The sequence below is a fragment of the Ursus americanus genome, chromosome 4, assembly GCF_024610735.1.
Source record: "Ursus americanus isolate L20-20 chromosome 4, mUrsAme1.1.p, whole genome shotgun sequence".
In the NCBI taxonomy this organism is placed as follows: Eukaryota; Metazoa; Chordata; class Mammalia; order Carnivora; family Ursidae; genus Ursus; species Ursus americanus.
In genome coordinates this window covers 60,537,733-60,558,632 of record NC_142130.1, presented here as the reverse complement: position 1 = coordinate 60,558,632, position 20,900 = coordinate 60,537,733, and the positions used below count along the sequence as shown (strand labels likewise).

Sequence of the window (20,900 nt, the reverse complement as noted above, 5' to 3'; positions counted from 1 at the left end):
TCTATTTCTGCCTGTCCTTTAAGTGTTGGTATATGCTAGGGTTTCATCCTTGGCCAACTCATCTTTCTGCCAACACTTTGCATATGTGGATGAACCTACCTATTTTTTTTTAACAGTAATTATTTGCAAAGGAAATTAATCCCCAAAGAAGAACTCCAGTGAAGGTCTTTGTCTCCTAGTAGTTCATTTATCCTTGGCTTTCCCTTGGGCCACTTCTTGTAGATACACCTACAATGGAAATTTTTGTATCTCATGCTCATCTTTGCTTTTGCATTCCTGACTACCTCCTCACCCAAGCCAGAGATTGAAAGGCCTCCTAGACACTTTCATCCACCTCATTTCTAGTACTCAATCTATTATGAAGTTTTGCCAATTTCCCTCACTTATATTTGTGTGACTGGTTGTTCTACTGTCACTGCTCAGCAACATACCTTCTAGATCTTACTTCTAGATCAAGATAAAAAGATGTATGAAATGCTTTTAATGTATCAAGCACTAGACTTAGACTTCGTCTGTACCATCCCAAATCTTATCTAATCCTTACAACATCCCTATCAGGGAGGATCTGTTATTATTAGAATTTTACTAAGAGTAATAGAGCAACGGCAGTCATCTAGGTTAGTCTGATTCAAGAGCCCCACTCCTATCTCCACACGATATTGGCTATTCTATTGAAAAGGGAGCCTAATTGGTCTGTTGGCTCCTAACTGGTGTTTCTGCTTCCATTTTACTCTCCCCACTTAAATATGTCAAAATGATCATTTTATTTTTATTTTATTTTTTAAGATTTATTTATTTATTTTAGAGAGAGGAAGGGAGAGAACAAGCAAGAGCAAGCGTGAGTAAGGGGGGAGGTGCAAAGGGAGAGGGAGAGAGAGAATCTCAAGCTGACTTCCCGCTGAGAGCATAGCCTGATGTGGGGTTCCATCTCAGGACCCTAAGATCATGACCTGAGTCAGGCACTTAACCGCTTAACCGACTGAACCACCCAGTTGCCCTGCAAAATGATCTTTTTAAAATGCAAATTGAATAGGTCTCTCTTCTGTTCTACATCACCTTCAAGTCTAAGCTCCTTAAAAGAATTCACAAAATTCTTTATAACCTTGCTCTTTCCTATCCCTCCTGTCTCCTCTTTTACATACCCCCTCACCTCACCTCAAAATCTATGCTCCAGTAATAGAGATATTTGTCATTTCTTCCAGAAAGCATGTTTTCAAATATATTCTCTCATCTCAGAACTCTTCTCTTTAAAACAAATCTTCCCTTGTGCCACTCAATTGCCATCTATTCCTTTAAAGGAATATCTTTTAACCCCAACTTGAATTAGCTCCCTCCCCCACTGCATACTATAAAATATTCTACATTTATCTAACACTTGCCAGAATGTGATTCTAAATTATTTTAAAGGACGGGGACAAGGTCTTCATATTTTTACCCTCAGTGTCTAGCACATGATCAAGTACATATTAGACACTCACATTCCGTTAAACTGAAACATTACGTGGACTAAATATTGCAGATATCGGTCATCTCCCTCTTCCTCAAACCCCAAATCCAGATTTTCTTTGGGGAATAGTGTTCGTTTCACCTCACACATGTATTTTAATTTCATCTTGTATTTTTCTTCTTTTTGCTAGATTGTAGTTCAGCTCCACATTACTTTAGTTTTACTTTTAAAATTGCCTCAAATTTCACCATTCTGTTTCTGATTTTCCCTCTTCACACCCAGCAGTGGTTCTCAAATGCTGGGATCACCACAAGGATCTCCCAAGGAGCTTGTCAAACTGCAGGTTCCTGGGCGCCAACCTCAGAGGTTTAGTTCAGTAAATCTGTGGTGGGCAGAAGGGATATGCAGTTTTAATAAGTATTTCAGATTGTGGAAACTCTTTACTTATTGTTTGATGCCTCTTGACTTAGAGAGTCTATAATTGAGAGACCTTATATTGTTTATATTATATTCCCAGACCAATAATTGTTTCTTACCCATTTTCACACTATTGTAGCTTCCTTCAAACATGAATGCCTCTTTCCCCAGTGACAGCAGTTAATTGTGAAGAGAGAAGTAGTGTGAGGGAAAGCCAGGGTATGTGGATATCAGCACATTGGCATATTTTTCCAAAATGTTTATAAATTGTTATTCCAAATAAGACTTTATTTTCTTTTAAGTTTTAGAAAAATTTTATCTAACCCTAGAACAATGGAACTGTGCCTTACGGAAAGACTAAAGTTGTGTTGCAACTTAAAAAAAATGCCAGAGTCACCATTATCTGGGTCTTCTGTTCAGTATCTGTCATTATTTTCAATTCTGACAGACTTGGCACTTGAAGAGGGTTATACAGCCTCCGGTGACATAATGTGGGAAGAAGTTAGAGATACAAAGTAACAAGGCATACATAGAAACTGAACAGGGCCACTCTTCCTCTCACTTCCTCAACCCACCTCCCAACCCCCCACCCCAGCCAACAAGCTATTCTCAGAAGCCCTTAACTTCAATTCATGTGAAAATTGTGGTCTCTCATTAAAAACATAGTGTTTGTGAAATGAATATGTTATTAGCAAGGCCTTTTCAAACCCTTATTTAGATTCCACAACTTAGTGCTCCAAAACTGATCACTGATCTTAAAGTTGTCAGCCTATTTTTACTTTCTGGAGTTGTGTAAGGAATGTAAGTCTTGTTTTCTGTTTAGAATAGGAAAAGATAGATGAGCAGGAGGATATTTGAGTAATCATTTTCTGGGGGATGTTTTAAAGATAAGTGAAGATAGTTCTAACAATATAAATCACAAAATTATTCTGCTGAGATAGATTGCAATTATATTGTCCAACAAGGAAACTGGAAATAAGAGAAATCATTTCTAGCCATGGTGCAAAGTGAGAAAGTGCTAGAACACTTTATTTAGCCATTGGATCTGGAATGTTAAAGAAGAGCAGTATCCAACTATTATCAGATTGGAAGTGGCTGAAAAGCTGAATGGGGAGCTGTGCATTATGCCATGTTTATCTCATAGAACCCAGAGATCTTAACATAGATGGTGAGGGAGAGGGGTAGTGATGCGTTGTCAAGAGCTTCAGGTTTGATTTGTATTATACCCACGGCACAGAAAAAAGCTATTCCTGGGGCTGGGTTTGTTCAGTTCCTTAGCATGGTGAAGGTCACTCCCAGGTTTGGAAAACTAAAGTACACTGAAATTCCTGTGCCAAACCTATTTGAAAGCCCTGATACCATTTAGTACAGAACTGAAAAGACTTTCTGATCTGGGGTGTGTGTTAGTATCCTTTGGCACCGCAAAGGACTCATAAGAGTTATGATTACTGAACACAGTAAAGGAAAAATCCTAATTTTCCTTTGAATTTATACAATCATCTTTGATTTTTTTTTTAATGGAAGGCTCCTGTTCTTATAATACAAACATCTTCTGGCATTTCAGTTTCTTTTCCACTCACAGTGCCATATGACACTCCTATCAGGGTTTCTGGTTTCTTCAGGGAATTAACCTACAGAGCATGTATAGCAAACAATAAAATAGCTGCTTTTCAATGAAAATAAAGAGCGGGTGTTTTTCCCTCCCTTCCACTGCTCTCTACCACTGCCCCATCACAACTTCTGGATTTCCTGCCTATTGGCGGCGCACCCCCCCCCCCCAATCCCACCCCTTGCTCTCCAGCTCTGTGTTTCCCAGCAGTCCGCCAGTCTCCGAGTCTCCGCGTGCTGTTCGTTCCTCTACCGCGCTGGCTTCCGACGGCACTAGGACCCAGGGAAGTCTCTGAGCGAGGTTCGAGGAAAGGCAGCCAGACTCCTCCTTATCTCCAGTGTCAAACTTGACATCAGCCTGCGAGCGGAGCATGGTAACTTCTCCAGCAATCAGAGCGCTCCCCCTCACATCAGTGGCATGCTTCATGGAGATATGCTCCTCTCACTGCCCTCTGCACCAGCAACATGGATTGTCACCTCTCCATCCTCCTCCTTCTCAGCTGCTCCGTTCTCAACTGCTTCGGGGAACTGATTCTCCAACCTTCCAATGAAGGTAAGCCAGGTACAGCAAACTGCCCTGCCCCGCAGGGCTAACGCTCTTCAAAGCACGTTCTCACTGAAACCTTTTCAGGTCTTTAAGGTGCCTCAGCATAAAGCAGTTACTTCTGAGAGTAAACTAAAGATGTGCTTTTATTTTCTGCTGTCTTCTAAAAGACTTTAAGAGAGAATTTTGGATTGCCTAAATCTAAAATGTGTTTTTAATCTGATACCAATTCAAGCAATTACCTTGTTTGCCAATTTTAAGCAGAAAGAAAGAAAGAAAAATCCTCCAGTTTTATAACCCACGATGTTAATTGCCAAATAGCCACGGCAGTATTTTATTTCTAATTATGACCATATAGTACTCTGAGAAGTTTAAAAGAAAATTAAACCCTCCTCGCCAGATTCTTTAGTATGCTTAAAGGTAATGACAGGTTGTTCCTACTTAGGATCTTGGCATTTATGAATGGACTAAAGGGAAATCAGAGTTTGTTGAAGCTGATGGTGTGTGTGTGTGTGTGTGTGTGTGTGTGTGTGTGTGTTGTGGTGTGTGTGTGTGTGTGTGTTTATATTGCAACTGCTGTATTGAAGTGATGTGTATCCCGCCAGGCGATGGTTTGCTCTATGGTACAGGTTCTAATGAGCAGCATATGCCACATTAACATAAGTAATATTTGCAGGAATTACAATAAGCTTAGGTTGGATTCTCTTTGTTTAAGGGTTTATATATGAATAAGGGAATGTATTTGATGAGAAGTGAAAAGCTCCCGGGTAGGTATAGTAAATAACTGAATAGCAAATTAAGAAAGAATGTCCATATGCAGCAAATGGCATTTCCTGATGTTGGGTTATTTATTTTCCTTCTAATGGGCATTCATCCCTTTTCAATGGATTAAAGTGCAAATGTAATACCGAGGACACCAATGTTTCCTATAAGATTGTGTATTTGATGGATATATTGCTTTTTTCATGTATACCTTTTGTGATCTATTCCTAATGATTTGTGAATACAATCACTGACTCTTAAGACAAAGTTCTCTAAATAATTGATTGCTTTAAAGCAACACTTATAACTTTGATTTCCTCTTAATCATTTTGAACTTATGACAATAACATTTAGAAATTTATTTTGCAATTTAGCAATACTGAGCAAGATGTGAAAATGCTTCATTATATATTTTGTCACTAAAAATATATTGGCAAGCCAACACTGTTGTATATTGTATGCATTATTTTAAAAAGACAAGCAAATACTCAAAATATTTAGAAACTTTTTAATTAAATCTAAAAACTGCCTCTCATATTTGGTGACCTACTTTCACTGCTAATAGAGCAGTTTAATTTTGTTCTTTCCTTAGTAACTGCCTTTATCAATTTGGCAGATTTCATTAAATTTTTCTGTGTCTTTTTTTTAACTGGGAAAGTGAAAATTCTAATCTATAAGCATCAAGGAAATCATCTGATCACCTATAAGTGACTTTTTTTTTTTACAAATTAAATTAAAATCTTTATTTGAAAGTAATGGGCAATCATTTTCATTGAATGAAAGGCAAGAGTAATCATTTGTATAATAAATAACATATCTGTAAGCTAAAATTAGTGTTTAATCTTATTTTTTGAGGATATTAAGAAATTGAAAATAACTAGAAGTCTAGCAATATTATTCCCATATTGCTATGATAAATAGTATTTCTCCATATGGAATATTTATAAACTATTTAGATAATGGATTTTACTGAATTAATAATGCACAGGGATAGAGCTGGGAGAGTCAGTATTTTTGTGGAAAACATAACCTTTCAGTAAACTGCAAGAGAAAAAAAAAAAGACCCTTGAAACTTATTCATGCTTATATAAAATTACTGAATATTAATTTAATGAAACAGGAATAATCAAATATAAATTGCTTTTAAGTCACACCTTGTGTATGTTTCAGTATATAATGTATATATTATTATGCAGGCAGGGATGTATATAGAAAAGGAAATATATGCAGAAAACTGACACAATTACATTTAATTTGTTTGGATAAAAGTTTATCCATTGTTCATGGGATTATTCTTTCCAGATCATGTCCTATGGGTAGTGTCTCCTTTCCCTCCTGAGGTCATGAAAGGAAGTTTTGAAACAAAATTTAAAATGAATGATTTAACTTGAGTAATATTTGAGTGAAATTTTAAATATTAATGCAACAGCTAAGGTCTTAATAGTTGAGTTGAACAACATGAAAAGTGAAAAATCCAAGTATGTGCCAAGATTTCCATGAAATTCTTCTAACAATGTCATTTGAATAGAAAGTAAAATGCTTCTGAAAATTCACATATTGCGTGGAAGTAATAAGGATAAAATGAACCTGATTAATATAACTTTCTGATATTAATTTTGAGAACTGTGATATAAAATACTAAGTTGCATTTAAAATACTATGCTAAAAATTGTATTTCAACACCAAAGAAAATTTACTAGAAATCTACTAGTAAAATTTATTAGAATTTGTTTCACAATCTATTATGAAGTTAGGCATGATAGAATTAAAAGGGAACAAAACCAAGTCTTTGAGCTAATTGTTTTCCCTTGTGTGATTTTTTTAAATTTGAGATTTGATAGTCAAATATCAATTTTAAAATGCCATGGGCCTATGATTAAAAAGTTAAAAAACAACTTAGTAAAAGTTTCACCTGAACTTTCCTTTTATTAATCCAGTTACAAATAACTTTCTAATATGCTTTCAAGAAAATGATTCCAGGTGATACTTTCTATCACTGGCCTCCTCAATGATAATAGATTATTCATAATTTCAATGATCACTTTAACAATTGGCCTATCTACTTAAATGGAAACTTTATTAAAGCTGCATAGAACTTTGTTAAAATCTTATCAGGTCTCTGTTCACATGACACACCAATAAAAGACTTCCAATGGGAAATCAACTACTCATGGCAAAGTAGGATTTCTATACTACGTGTTATTTAAGAAGTTCATATATTTGCTCCCTGTTCTGATCCCAAGTGGATGATAATAATGGCAAATAAAAATAACTTTGCAAAGAGGTAAAAATTTTTATAAAGTGAAGTACCAATCTCTTTAGCAATGGATAAAGTGCTCTCTTTAAATACTTCTCTACATTTGAAGGAGTCTGAGGCAGAATGAACTGCTTATTCATCAGTACATAAGCACTGAATCATTTTTCTATCCAAAAGCATTTGTAAATTAGATTAAGTTACCCATAGAGCTCTTTACATTGGAAATCAGAGTTATCAAAATAAAAGTAAATAAAATTAAATCTGCATATTTATATACTACTTATTTTGGGAGACTTTTATTGGAGTGGTTGGGACATTGTATCTATGAAATGTATTTTACTGAACATAAATCTTCTAAGTACTAGAGGCGACTATGTGATTGTTCAAAGCTTAAAAGTAAAATTTGCCAATGAACACTGTATGCTTCCCTTTGACTATTAAGCAAATGTTGGAGACAAACATTTGAACAATGGATTATTCCCTTTTTAAAAATCACTATAAATTGGCACCACTTTTCATATATAAACACTTATCCTCAAATAGTAATACATTGTGATTGAAATATTTATGGAGACTAAGCTGTCATATCTTTATGGTTTTTTTTTATTGAAGAGGGTTTACATTTGCTTTTAATAGCATTTCATCACGCTAGACTAAATAATTGAATGCATTATACATTTTTGTAATTTAATAGCTCCCCTAATAGCTCCCCCCCCCCAAAAGTTATAAGTATGCTATTTGCCTGGAGGTAGGAGAAACCTTAATTTCACTATTTTATAACCCACAACAGTTAACACTTGACCTAGGTCATTAACAGGATTATCAGCAAATTTGTTTAAGCTTTTACTGACAACCTGAATTGCTACGATAATATTTTGATTGTGCCGGAAAGAAACTTCTTGTAACCTCTCAAAATCTATCACGAAATTAATTCATTCTGAATCTATATTTTCCCAACGACAAATATTGATAATAATAATTCAAGTGGGAAAAATATCCATTCTCCTCACTCTTACGTTTCATCCATTACACAATTCTAGTCCTTGTCATAAATAAGCAATTAAAAATTCTTTTAAATAATAAATATTCTGGTAATAACAATAGATTTATAAATACAAACCAGCTACCAAATTTTCAATTTTATACTTTTTTATTATTGGTATTCTAGTTGATACCACTATTCTGCCTATTTTAAGATTTAAGGTCAATTGGATATATTTATAACTCAGAAACAACTGGAACTATAAAAGGGAAACTACATATAATAAAGCACCATTGCCACGTGTTACATCATGGTTGCATTTTATATAAAGTTGTCTTTTCCATGAAATGCTAGAATTTGGAACCAAAAATGAAAAGCACTTAAAATGAATGTAAAAATTTTAAACAAAATACTGTAAACAATCAAAACTTGAAGGCATTTTTTTAAACATTGTTTAGTGAGTTTAGGAAGTTTCATGTGAAGTTTCTTAATTAATTGAACATAATTATGTTTTGCGCCTTGCTCATATAAACAATTTAGTAGTTGCACCTTGACTCTTAAGAAACTTATTATCCTTAAAGAAAAATTTTGGTAAAATTCTTTATTGTGTTTATATATTATCCATATGTCAATATTCAAATTTTGGTGTGTTTTTTAACACCCTCACTTCTATTAGCTTCTCATAGTAACTTTATAAAGTACCCTAAATGTTAAAATTGTTTCTGAAGCTTTGGAATTTGTCTGAAATAAAATATATGCAATTTTTAAATATCAAATAATCACTTACATATGCAAAGGATTTTTAAAGGCAAAACATATTTCCACAGTATATTTGATTTACTAACTTCAACGCAAATGGAAAGAGCAAGGACTGTTCTTGAGAGTTACATTTTCCAAGTCATAAAATCTTCAAGAAAATATTAATACAACTTTCCACAAATCATCAAAACTCAATAAGTTCTTACAGACATTTACTTACTAAAAAATCTGTGATGTGGGTTACCTTTAATTTTAGTCATTCCCAATGATTTTGTTTGGCATAAATACTAGATGTAAGGGGAAATATGTATATCTTGGAAGAACACTAAATTTGCAAATCATTTTCTGTCAAGATCCTCAACTTTATTTTCTAAGATACACACTTTTCCTTTAAAACATTTAATAAACCTTGTTCTTTTAATTCCTGTTTGATAAAAGATTTAGAAAAACAGATACAGGTGTTCCCTTTTGGGTTCTGTTTTCAGAGATCTGGATTTTATCACCAGGGAGGGTCAATGCAGGGCTCTTACAAAGTGGACAAGTAGCTTTCCACAGATTGTTCAAATAAAGGGATGACTGGTAGTGTGAAATATCCATTATATTATTCATCCAGGTATACCAAAAAGTAGAACTTGAAATTTCTCAGAAAATTGAAAACCTTAGACAATTCTTTCCTAATGACTTTAGAAATAAAAGTAATGTTGTGACTTTTATAAAATGCAAAGGATTCCAAGCCACAAATCAAAGTAGGAAGACACTCCTGATGGGAATTAGGGTGTGGGAGCACGTGCTCCCTTTAATTTTACTCTCTGGGTCCCTTACAAACTGCCTAGTATCAGGTAGTTCTTGAAATCTGGCAGGAGGTTTTCTCTTGGAAAAGTCTGAAAGTCAGCAAGTTTTGCTTTGCCTCCTACCAGCTTTCTCTGAAATAAAAAAAAGGGTGGTCCATTACAAAGAAAAAAATGTCTTTGCAAGTGAAAATAAAAATTTGATTAGAAAGATGGAGAAGTAGAGACGTGCAAAGCTTCTAAAACCAATGTTAATATATAAATATTTTGCTTAAAAAGAAAATATTTATCACCTAAAACATCTGGCTAATCAATTTTTATTAAAACCCTAAAAACCTGCACACTGAAAAAAAAAGGGGGGGAGGGTGCGTTGTTTGTTTCTTCTCTAAAGTTTATACAACTTTTGATTTTCCCCAGAAGAAAATATTTTATCCAGGAAAGTCTTAAGAGTGTACGCCAAAGAATGCTTCCCCCTTTGGATGCCTAGGCAAATGCATGTGGAGGGTGGAGGGAATCAAAACCAGTTCAGCAAATAAAGCCTCCAACTTGGAGTGATGTTATTAAACTGGAAGCCCTGAGTGTGCGGCCCCCTCCCTCCCTTCATTTTCTAAACCATGTCCTGCTGTTCCAGTCAAAGCAAAGGGTGAAAATCCACATAATCCAAACCAACATGGTGAAGTCAGAATAATAGGAGAGGAAGGAGGGGGAAAACAAGTGGCAGCACTGTACAAACAAACTGTTGTGAATAATCCTAGCCGTGGGGACTGGGGTGGCCACAGGGAGGACGGCGTTTCTTTTTCTTCGCCTTACGCCTCCCACATTTGATGATACAACATTGATTACACTTCAGAAGTGTGCGCTGAGAAATTTTAGGAGGCAGCAGGGCTTCGCGGGTAGTGACAGCAATGTGGCAGCTGAGAGATGAGCAAGCGCTCCTCGCTGCCACCACACCCACCACCAGGGCATCTAAACTGCAAACTATTTCGCCGGCAGAACCAGGCTCAGTGGTGCGGAGGGAAAACGGGGTCTCCTAACAATTCATGACTTTTTCTCTCTGCATTGGCTTAAAAATCAAATCAGAAAAACTCAACTGCGGGTCTTCGACCCCCAGCCCCAGCCCCAGCCCTCCGGGAGGCGGGTAGTTCTTTGTGCGCGAGCGTCTCCGCTCCTGGCGGCCGCAAACGACCTCAACTGCCCGGGCCTCCCGCAGGCCCGGCGGGCGGCTGGCGCACGCGGAGCCCCCGCGGCTGCCGGCTTCCTCCCGGCGGCGGGGCCGGCCGCTCTCAGCCACGCGGAGGGTGGACGTGAGCTGCGCGAGGGCGCCAAGTTACCCAAACCGAGCGCGGGCTGGAGACCGGGGCGGGCGAGAGGTAAACGTGCGCCCTCTGCCTGCTGCCGCGGAGCTGCTGGCGCTCGCAGAGGCGGCGACCGCCTCACCACCTGGATTCTTCTCACCTGGGGCGCGGGCCCGCCCAGGGAGCGCGAGCGCCTAGGATGGGCCAGGTACGTCCTGACTTTCACGGGAGACTGTGACCGGAGATCTTTGTCGCCCCCGCCCCTCCCCCCATAACTTTCAGCCAGCCTTTTCAGCCAGGCGTCCGGAAATGGCGTGGTCTCCATACATGTTCACGGAGCCACCACTTGACAAGTGGAGGAGGGGGATACAGTTCTGCAGGCTTCTAGAACGGACTCCCCGCAGTGTAGGGAAAGCGCCTTGTACCCGCCTGGCGCTCTTTTGGGAAGCAAGGGAGCGCCTGAGACGTCCAGTTGTCGTGCTTGCTGCTGTCTGACCCGACCTCTCGGCTAGTTTTTGGTCTTCCAGAAGATTTTCTTTCCTTCAGTTCTTCAGTTGCTAAACTTAAATGAGGACACCCCCCCCCCCGCCACCCAGTTTTCTTTAAAGCCACCTACTAAGGCCACCTGTTAGGCCCCTCGTAAGAGCGATAAGGGCCATGTCCCATAAACTGCCCCCGCCCCGCGCACAACGGAAAGCTGTTTTCTCCTGCAGCCCCATATTTGATTGGCACCGTTTTATTAAAACAGGATTTTCCCTGTTCCGATTTTGCGAGTAAACTTGGAATGGGCCAGAAAAAGTTTCTGGGAGCGCTGCCACCGAGGTAGGTTAGTAGTAGGATGATGCCGATGTTTCCGTGGTTGTGTTGGAACTTTAGTATTTTTCATAAAAGATAGAATTGTTGAATCCAGGGGATTCCGAGACTAAATATGGCCTCGGTGCCATGCCCAACATTGCGACAATAATTGTACAGAATTCCTCTGGCCAGGAAGATTTTTTCCCCTACATTATCATTCACTATTTACTGGACCTCATTTAATCAGTAAGACAGCTCTAAAATACGTATGATGACAGCTTCCGTTGTTACAATAAAGGAAACTGAGGAAACAAATCATAATAAAGTAGCAACTGAGCCAGGCCCTCTCTTGTCTTTGTCTTGTGATTTTAACCTCATACGTTTTCTCATGTACACCAATGCCGATGAATGAGGGAGGCATCCTTCTCTTCAGGAAGAGCACTAGTTTTTGAGCCTTAATCCTAGTGACTAGCTAATTTGTCCTGTGACTTTGCAAGAATAATTTAGAAATACCTAGACTAATGGAAGGAAAAATTGTGCTTCCAAGTACTTTTTAAAAAGTGCTTCAAAGAGTACTTAGAAATGGCATAGTTTTTTACACTCATCAGATATGGGTGGGGGACACACCAAGAAAATAATGTAAAGAAAATTTGATGTGGACAGAAAAATAGGAGAAAATGTCTGTATTGCCTTTTCTTCACACATTCTTACCTCTGTCTTTCCTTCCTGATACTCGAACAACACTCCTTTCCTCATGTTGGAAAGATTTTGTAAGGAATTGCATGCACAGATTGTGAGGCAATTTTCAATATAACGCAAATATTATTATTTAGAGTTTTAGATAATAAAAACAGTGTGAATTAACTCAGAATTGTCGTAGAAGTCAGTAATGGGGAAAATAGGACATGGTCTAAAAAGTAGACTTTATTCCCAGTGGAAACTTTTCCCTATTTAAAAGATAATTTATAAATTACTTAAGGGGATGAGAAAATAAATTATAATGATTTATCTTCTTTTTCATAAAAACACTTGTACTCTTTTTAAGTGGAGGCATTGAGCAAAGGTAGCTAGAACAGGGTTTTGAAAGGTAGCAAATTAAGTTGGGGGCAATTATATTTTTCATGTGGGTACTTCAGCACATATGTTTTGCATTAATTGCTGCAATAAATTCTGTTAACCTGGCAAAGAGAAAAAACAGCATATTGATGACATTAGTCTTCCAAATCAGAAAGCTGCTTTTAGTATCTTGCTTTCTTCACTGTAATGTACCAAAAAAAAAAAATTCTAATGTGTTATCCTTTATATTTCCAACGAATGATTCAGCCACTCAAGCTATTGGCACATTTTGCCATAAGCAAAAGTGAGGGGTAAGCAACAAACTTTTTTTTTCTCGCTTCTGGATAATTAGAGTCAACAACTACCTTCCCTATTTTTAAACTTTTTTATTTATATTTGAGTTTGTGGAACTCTCTCATTCAAGAAAATATAAACTTGACTTTGAAGTCTCCAAACTGAGTTGCCTGTTGTTCTTAGACAAAAATCTTGACTAATTACATAGCAGGGTCTCAAAAGGTACAGGAGCAAAGGGATAAGCCTGAGTTAATTTCATTGCTGAGATTAATGAATATCAAAATGGTTTCATCTTGAATTTCCTATATGTTCATTAAAGTGAGGTTAATTTATCTTCTTTCAAATAATAAAGAGAGATAGATGAATAAATCCTACAGGCCCAGTAAAGAGTAATCCTGCCCTTTACCCCCCATTCCTTCCTTCCTTTGATAAAAATATAAGGCTTTAAAATTCACTTTTGTCAATGATAAAGTTGGTTGGCTTCCAATCAGTATGAAATCTAGATGTTCTCTATCTACCTCAGGGTGACTAAAGGCAACAGAGAACAGCTTGTTAGTAGTTAACATATATTTGTTTCCTGATTTTCTAATCTAATTTAGCAATTAATACAAATCTGTAGGTTTTGTAAAGATATATTTATTTATTGCATGTAATGGTAATTTTCACACTAAGAGAAGTTAGCCTGTGAAGGCTAATATATATAGATGTGTGTGTGTGTATGTGTGTGTGTTTCTGTGTGTGTCTGTGTCACCAATAGTATTGTCCCTGTACAAAACAGAACTATCTCCACACAGTGGGCAAAATTTTATGAATGAATATATACCTTTTAGAATCAAGATGGTATGAAGTTCTGTTTCTCTGAATTACAAATTGGTGATGAGGAAAAATAAAAATAACCATGTTTATTTGTCATTATCTAATTTTATAAAATTTCCCCTACTGGATCCCTTAATCTGCCTATAATATTAAAAGATGGCAGAAAGCTAGAGTTGTGTCCAAATTGTGATTTTTTTCCCTTTCATATGCCAAGGCTGTTTATGGTTGGTTTTGCATTTTAACTGAATGTAAAGAACTGGCATAATCATAGAAATTAAAAATAGAAATTATATTGGGTTGTTATTCTTTTATGAAGTATGTAAACTCCATCAAATATAGCTATCTGTAAATTTTGAAAATGTTTTTAAAGAAGGAGAATAAGAGGGAATAGTATTTTTCTCTTGATTCACTTTAATGATCTGGTTTATCATAGGTAAGTTAATACTCATTTACATTAGATAATTCAAAGAAGACAAACTCAGATTTTATTATAGTGTTCTTAACACTTCTGATCTGAAATTTTAATGCCTTGATAGTCTTTGTTTTTTGAAAATGATTTTCAGATATAATTATATGTATTTCATCTGAATGAAAAGTTTTCCTTAAACATTTGTATGTTGAATAAGGACATTTTTTTCTTCTCTCTCCTTACAAGCAATTTCTAAAATTATTCCAAATGTTTATATCTTTTAAAAATCTATATAGAATTAGAGAAGAAAAAAATAAAAGGTAATCCTTTGGAGACTAATTAAGAATATTTTATTCTATGTTTGCCCAGGTTTGCAGTAGGTTTACTACCCTAAGCTAATAGTGACAACTTCAAAATTCAAATTTAATTTCAGAGCCACAAATCTAAAAACCATTAAAACGAATTAAGGAAAATGTTAAGAAAAAAATAACTCATGTTCCGTATTATAATTTGTTGTTTTTATTTATTTACCAAATAGTGCACACCTGAGTATTAGTTATATATTGCACATTGGAAAAGAAATTTATAGGGAAGAGTATATTTTCTGTCCTTGAAGATAACTTAGGTGGAACAGATGACCACAAAATGAATATTTATATTAAAGTTTCATGTTTTAACATAGATATATGCAATATGAATCTTCAGAGGAGGGTGCAGTTAGCGTCCCAGAAAAGAGCACCTGGGATATAGAGAAGATTTTTTTTTAAATATAAAAGTTAATAATAATAAGTTAAAAACAAGGGAGAGAAGATTGAATGATTTGTCTAATGTCATGTGCTAGCATAGTTATAATTCTAATTTACTGCATGGATCTAGAAAACCTTAAAAGTAATTGGAATGGATGCATAATAAGTATATTACAAGTAAAAAGCACCTTTGAAAGTACTGAACATTCAGAAATAGCTATTCTTAGCATATACCTAAGTTCAATGTCAATTCTGTTTGAATAGATGCATACTCACGTGTGTGTGAGAGAGTACTGGGAAACAAACATGACTGCATGTCAAAAAAGAACCATCCCTAAATAGAAGCTTTTGTATGCTGTTCATATTGATTATACTACCAAGAAAAGTCACATCGAGGTTTTTCCAAATTCTGCCTTCTCTTGCAGTGATACAGTTAAAGTTTTCTGACTATCCCCAGCACTAAGACTTTGATTTCTTCCCTTGGCACCATACTTCTAAGATGGAAAGTTTTGAATTAAAGTGAAAAGCATGTGATTCCTCATTGGATCCCTCGTGGGCCTCTGTAGAGACCCATATTTATACCTTGAAGAGTTTGTTTATATGTGTGTATGTCTTTGTAGACATCAGTCCTGATGTGTGACGTAAAATCCAGATATAGTTGTCCCCCAGAATATGATGAAGCCAAAGCTTGACTCTGGTATTACTTTTCCAGAAATGTAAATCAATTTATTATTGAAATTAAAAAAAGAACATGTTTTGGTATAACGATGTGCAGAGAATGTTTTTAAATTGAAATTAAATGTTATCTCTACACTTTTCATTCTCTGTGCTAAACTTTGAATCCTTATATCCAAGGGCTTCTAGGAGTATTTTATTTCTAAAAGAAATGCTGTAGTAGAATTGTTCTACTAAGGCAAATGTGCTGCTTCTGTTTCATGTTCATAGCCATCAGTTAAATCCTGACTGAACAGATAGCTTTCATTTAGTAGTTGAAGGTTGATAATCAAGATTTTATGGTAAAAAAAAAATCTATTCCAAGGCAGCCTCAATTTATGGTGTGAAGGCAAAGTGTAGATGCTAAGGTTTGAGCACCTATTTGCCTTAGTGATTATTTTTATAGTTTTATAATTGCATAACATATTTTCATTTTTCTCTTTTTAATCTATCAGAAAAGTCTTTCTGAGATAGAAATAAACAAGTTCTGTTATTTCCAGAACACTTGAAAAGGCAAAATATGTTGGAAAAGTACAGTGTTAATATAATCATTAATGTTCTACTTTTAGTAACTTTTACATTTCGGGAAACACATTTTACTTGTCTAAATGATTCACAATATCAGTTGACAATGTGCAGAAACAGAGAGACCTGCTATTCTAGGCACTGTTATTAAAGCTGAGGTAGTTAACTCACTAAAACTTCACTAACAGTAGATCATCCTCACTCATTTATGTGAAAGGACTAATTTGTCGTAAGAACACGTTCCCCAGTGATAGTTTGATAGCTGTTTTCTCCATAATAGTATGATATTAGAGTAACCTTTATATTTCTCAGATTAATAAGGAAAAAAAGAAAAAGCTTTAACACATTAGAAACAGCACAGGGTTTCCATTTACTGAAGTGTCCAGGTTTCAAGCAGAATGTTGGTCTGTGTTTTTGTTATTTCCTTGAACAACTCTAGTCATTAAAATACAGACATCTTACTGTGAGACTGTGTGTTTTGAGTCCAAGAAGATCTCCCTGCTCTTGGCAAAGATTGAGATGAGGCAGCTAATTACAGTTTCTTCTATAATTAGGACCTGTATAGAAGTAAATCCAAGATTATTACACAGGAGGAAAAGCTAATGAGAAAGAATAAGTTGATAGTATACCACCTTATCCAGAAATCCCCTTACATCACATAAATAACCCGTTAAAATACCATGTGAAAAAAGGGATTTTTTTTTTTCACAGAACTGCTAGCACTACAGAATTTTTTCTTGAGTTTTTACATAATGATTTTAGCTGGTAACTGGATGGAGAAATTATCATAAATTACTATTTTCCTGTGACACAAAATGCCTGTAAAATTTAAGAGAGTTTACAGGAAGACTTACCTGCACACAATAAGTTATAGTTGACTTCATTTATAATCTAAAAAAATTGTATAAGTTTTAGTCTATGAAATACAATATTATCTCAATCTATTGAAACTGTTTTAGTTATATGTAGGTAGAAATAAATATAAACAGGAAGGCTGTGGGAGCTATTAAATTAAGAATACGTAATCACAGTAGGTAAAAGTTATGTTGAAATATGTAAGCACATAAATCAAACTTTGACTTCTCTAAATTTCTTCTCAACGACATATCCTGGTATGTACAATAAAATGAAAAGCTGAGCTTTGGTGGACTTCTGTCAGAAAATACATCTTGGGGGGCGCCTGGGTGGTGCAGTCATTAAGCGTCTGCCTTCGGCTTAGGGTGTGATCCCGGCGTTCTGGGATCGAGCCCCACATCAGGCTTCTGCGCTAGGAGCCTGCTTCTTCCTCTCCCACTCCGCCTGCTTGTGTTCCCTCTCTCGCTGGCTGTCTCTCTCTGTCAAATAAATAAATAAAATCTTTAAAAAAAAAAAATACATCTTGGTTTCTTGATTCCATGTTATGGTTGACCAGAGTACTACACAGAGAATTACAACAGCCAGAATAAAATTTATCACTTCCTGTATCATTTTCTTCTATTTGTGACATTTAAGAGCAACCTAGAAGCAGATTAAAGGACCCTTTTGCTATCTGTAACCTAGAGCAAAGTTACTCTTTTTATCGTAGCAGAAAGTGATGAAAATGATAAAGATAAGTAGTGTACAAGAAATGTGCCTGGGACAATGACAGTGATAGTGTGAACAGAAAAGGAAATGTCATTCTTCTTTAGTAAATGCAAGACATAATCAAAGGATGAGTTTCTTTTCTTTTGTAGTGGTTCTGTAGTTATTTGCAATTGGCTTTAAAGGCTCCTTACTGAAGGTTTCACAAGAAAACATGTTTCTTATTATAAGAATCTGAAATTCTTTAGCCATTAAACCCCGCTGATAACCTACAAGTAATTATTTGATAATTTTTTATAACTCAATATTTCCATAAAATGCAACTAGCATTGCATAAAATGCAAATAGCATTACTATAAAGTATAGTGATATGTTATTAGATAATTAAAAAGATCTTCCACTTCAGTAAGAAATGATATCATTTAACACCCAGTGCTCATTGCAACACGTGCCCTCCTTAATACCCATCATAACATAATAAAAAAAATGTTTCCAAAAGATATTTGTATAAAAATGGCAAAAAGCTTAGTTTGTAATATTTAGGCAAAAAGTAGAATAAAAACTGTATATACAATATTTAAAAAAAGAAATTGTATTATTTAATTAAAAAATTATTTTAGCAATGTCTGCATATTTGCAGCCCTTAAACAATCTACAAGATGGGATATTAGTTTAATTTTCAGTCTTTCTATGTGGACACATAGTCACATGAATCAGAACTTTGAAATGCCCTTGAAAAAAATCTTGGCATGTTAGTGATTCTCTAAGTGAAAAATTCCAGAAATTTATACCTTAAATTTTTAATCTGTCCTCACTAACTGGTAATATTTATCGAAAACACTTATTTCAATAATCGAGTCCTTTAAAAATTTTTATTGCATTATTATTAAGAAGGGAAGGAGGTATAAGTTCCTGGTACAGACAGTTCTTCATAACACTGTTAATACAAATGAACCAAGGAGTGGACATTTATTTGGTTGTCTCTCCATTATGATGCAGGATAGGAAAAAAGAGAGAGCAAGACTCCTGGATATCTTTTTTTTTTTTTTTTTTTAAGATTTATTTATTTATTTGACAGAGAGAGAGATGGAGAGAGAGAGAAAGAGCATAAGTAGGCAGAGCAGCAGGCAGAGGAAGAGGGAGAAGCAGGCTCCCCACTGAGCAGGGAGCATGATGCAATGCAGGGCTTCAATCCCAAGACCCTGGGATCATGACCTGAGCGGAAGGCAGATGCCAACCAACTGAGCCACCCAGGAGCTCCAAGGCTCCTAGATATCTTAAATCCACAATCCAGCTGAGTGGGAAAAGTGACAGTAAAAATCAGTGGCAGGAATGACAGCAAGGTTTCCTCCTGTCTAAAAGTACTTGCTACAGTTTGAGCCAACTTACTCTATTCTTATTGTTCTTATTCCTGTACTCCATTCTACACCTTCTAATTTCCATCAGAGACCACACTTCCTTTTTTTCAGGGTATCTCACATCAGTGCCCACCTGAAAGCCAGTTAAATGAATTTGAAAAAGGATTCCCTTACAGTTTTCATGACTGCAAACCTCTTTACCCATTCATACACCTTTTCTGAGTAAAAGCAATCAGAACAGAGTAAAGCACGTGAACGAAACCCAGAACCATGTCCAACCAGACTTTGGACAGTGATTTCCAAATACGATTTTGCCAAAAAGCACTTATTTATATCTCTGCTCAGAGTCAGAACCTTTTAAAATGTGCCCAGTTGAAATCACTTTAAGAAGTTAATATATGCCATAGAGCCCTTTAAATTGAAAATATTTTTTTAAAGAGAAAATATTCCGAAATTAATGAAATGACATTTCCTGTTACAAAACAAAAATATTTGGAAATCATACCATTAGAATATGAACACTGGTAAGAAACAATTTATATCTTTGAAAAATAATCTGCCATGAGGCAGTTGTTAAAGAATTAAGTCATCCTCCATCTGACCTTAAGAATAATTTCCTAACTCTTTTTTGTTAAAATTCATAATTGTGGGCTCAAAATTTTTTCAGCAGTTGAAATAAACTTTCCATGTTGCAAATCATCATTAAAACTCGTAGTTGTACATCACGATTCTATCTGCTTCCTCCATGTGCCCCAACATTTGTATGTTGGTACCACTGAAACACTATGATCAGGGTCTATATTTCAGGAGAGAAAAGCATTAGTAACCCATATTCTTGCGTAATTCAGTGTCGGGTTCAATATGTTATATTGCAATGTTGGATTTAGTCAATGTATCCAAAGAAATCACTCACAACACGCTGACTTTCAAATTCCATTAACTTTCTCTTTTTCTTATTTCAATTATACTACACTCAGACTGCTGCACAACAGATCACAGGAGACTTGAGGTTATATCCTGGGAAGTCCCAGTTTAGCAATCATTCACTTTAAAGTGGCTAGTATTCTTAGATTCTGCTTTTCTTATTTGGCTATAAACAAAAGGCACCATATAAACTCAAAATAAATGCTTTTAAAAAGTGTTTTGCTATCACTATTCTTTTCTATTAGGTTATATATCCATGGTTGATTATAAATACAATTCAGAAACCAAAATGGTACCATTGTTAGTTAAGGTATTAATTTTACTAGAACACTGTATATGTATAGCATGTTATAAACTCATGATGGCTTTAAATACATTTATATTATTTGATCATCACATGATGCAATACTGTGAGATAACCAGGGCAGATGTAATTATGTTTGATAGACAACAGAATCAGAATCATGAGTAATGATGCTATTGTGTTTTCCTCATTCATGCAAAATGGAATGCACTAAAAATTCCATTTCTGAGTAAATGAAATAAATTTATCTATTACACTTATTTAATCGACAGTGCGATGTAATTCTTTTTGGCTTAGCTATTCTCCTTTGAGTAGACACCAAACACTGATGTGATTAGTCCAGTCCTTTTCCCCTCATTATCATCAGAGAAAACTAAAGCGTATTTAGTTCTTTAGTTAACAACCTACATTCCAATGAGTCATTTACTAAATGGAGACAATATTCATATCTTTGCCTCAAACACTTTTTTCCTCTGATTACTAATATTGAAATTAAATTGGCCAGTTATCTTAGCATGTTGAGTGACACATATTCATCAT

At 35.6% G+C, this 20,900-nt stretch overlaps 1 protein-coding gene across 2 annotated transcripts in view; it reads left to right on the top strand.

The window, feature by feature from the left end:
- The first annotated feature begins 3,739 nt into the window (after positions 1 to 3,739).
- The window catches only part of EPHA3 (EPH receptor A3), a 349,268-nt gene continuing 332,107 nt past the window's right edge, over positions 3,740 to 20,900 (top strand). Inside the window, exon 1 of one of the 2 annotated variants that reach the window (XM_045785404.2) lies at positions 3,740 to 4,025. In XM_045785404.2, the coding sequence (XP_045641360.1) occupies positions 3,938 to 4,025 (88 nt within the window). In that variant the 5' untranslated portion in view covers positions 3,740 to 3,937. Of the gene's footprint in view, positions 4,026 to 10,953; positions 11,068 to 20,900 lie in introns of those variants that run through there. The other variant, XM_087861715.1, reaches the window with a different exon arrangement.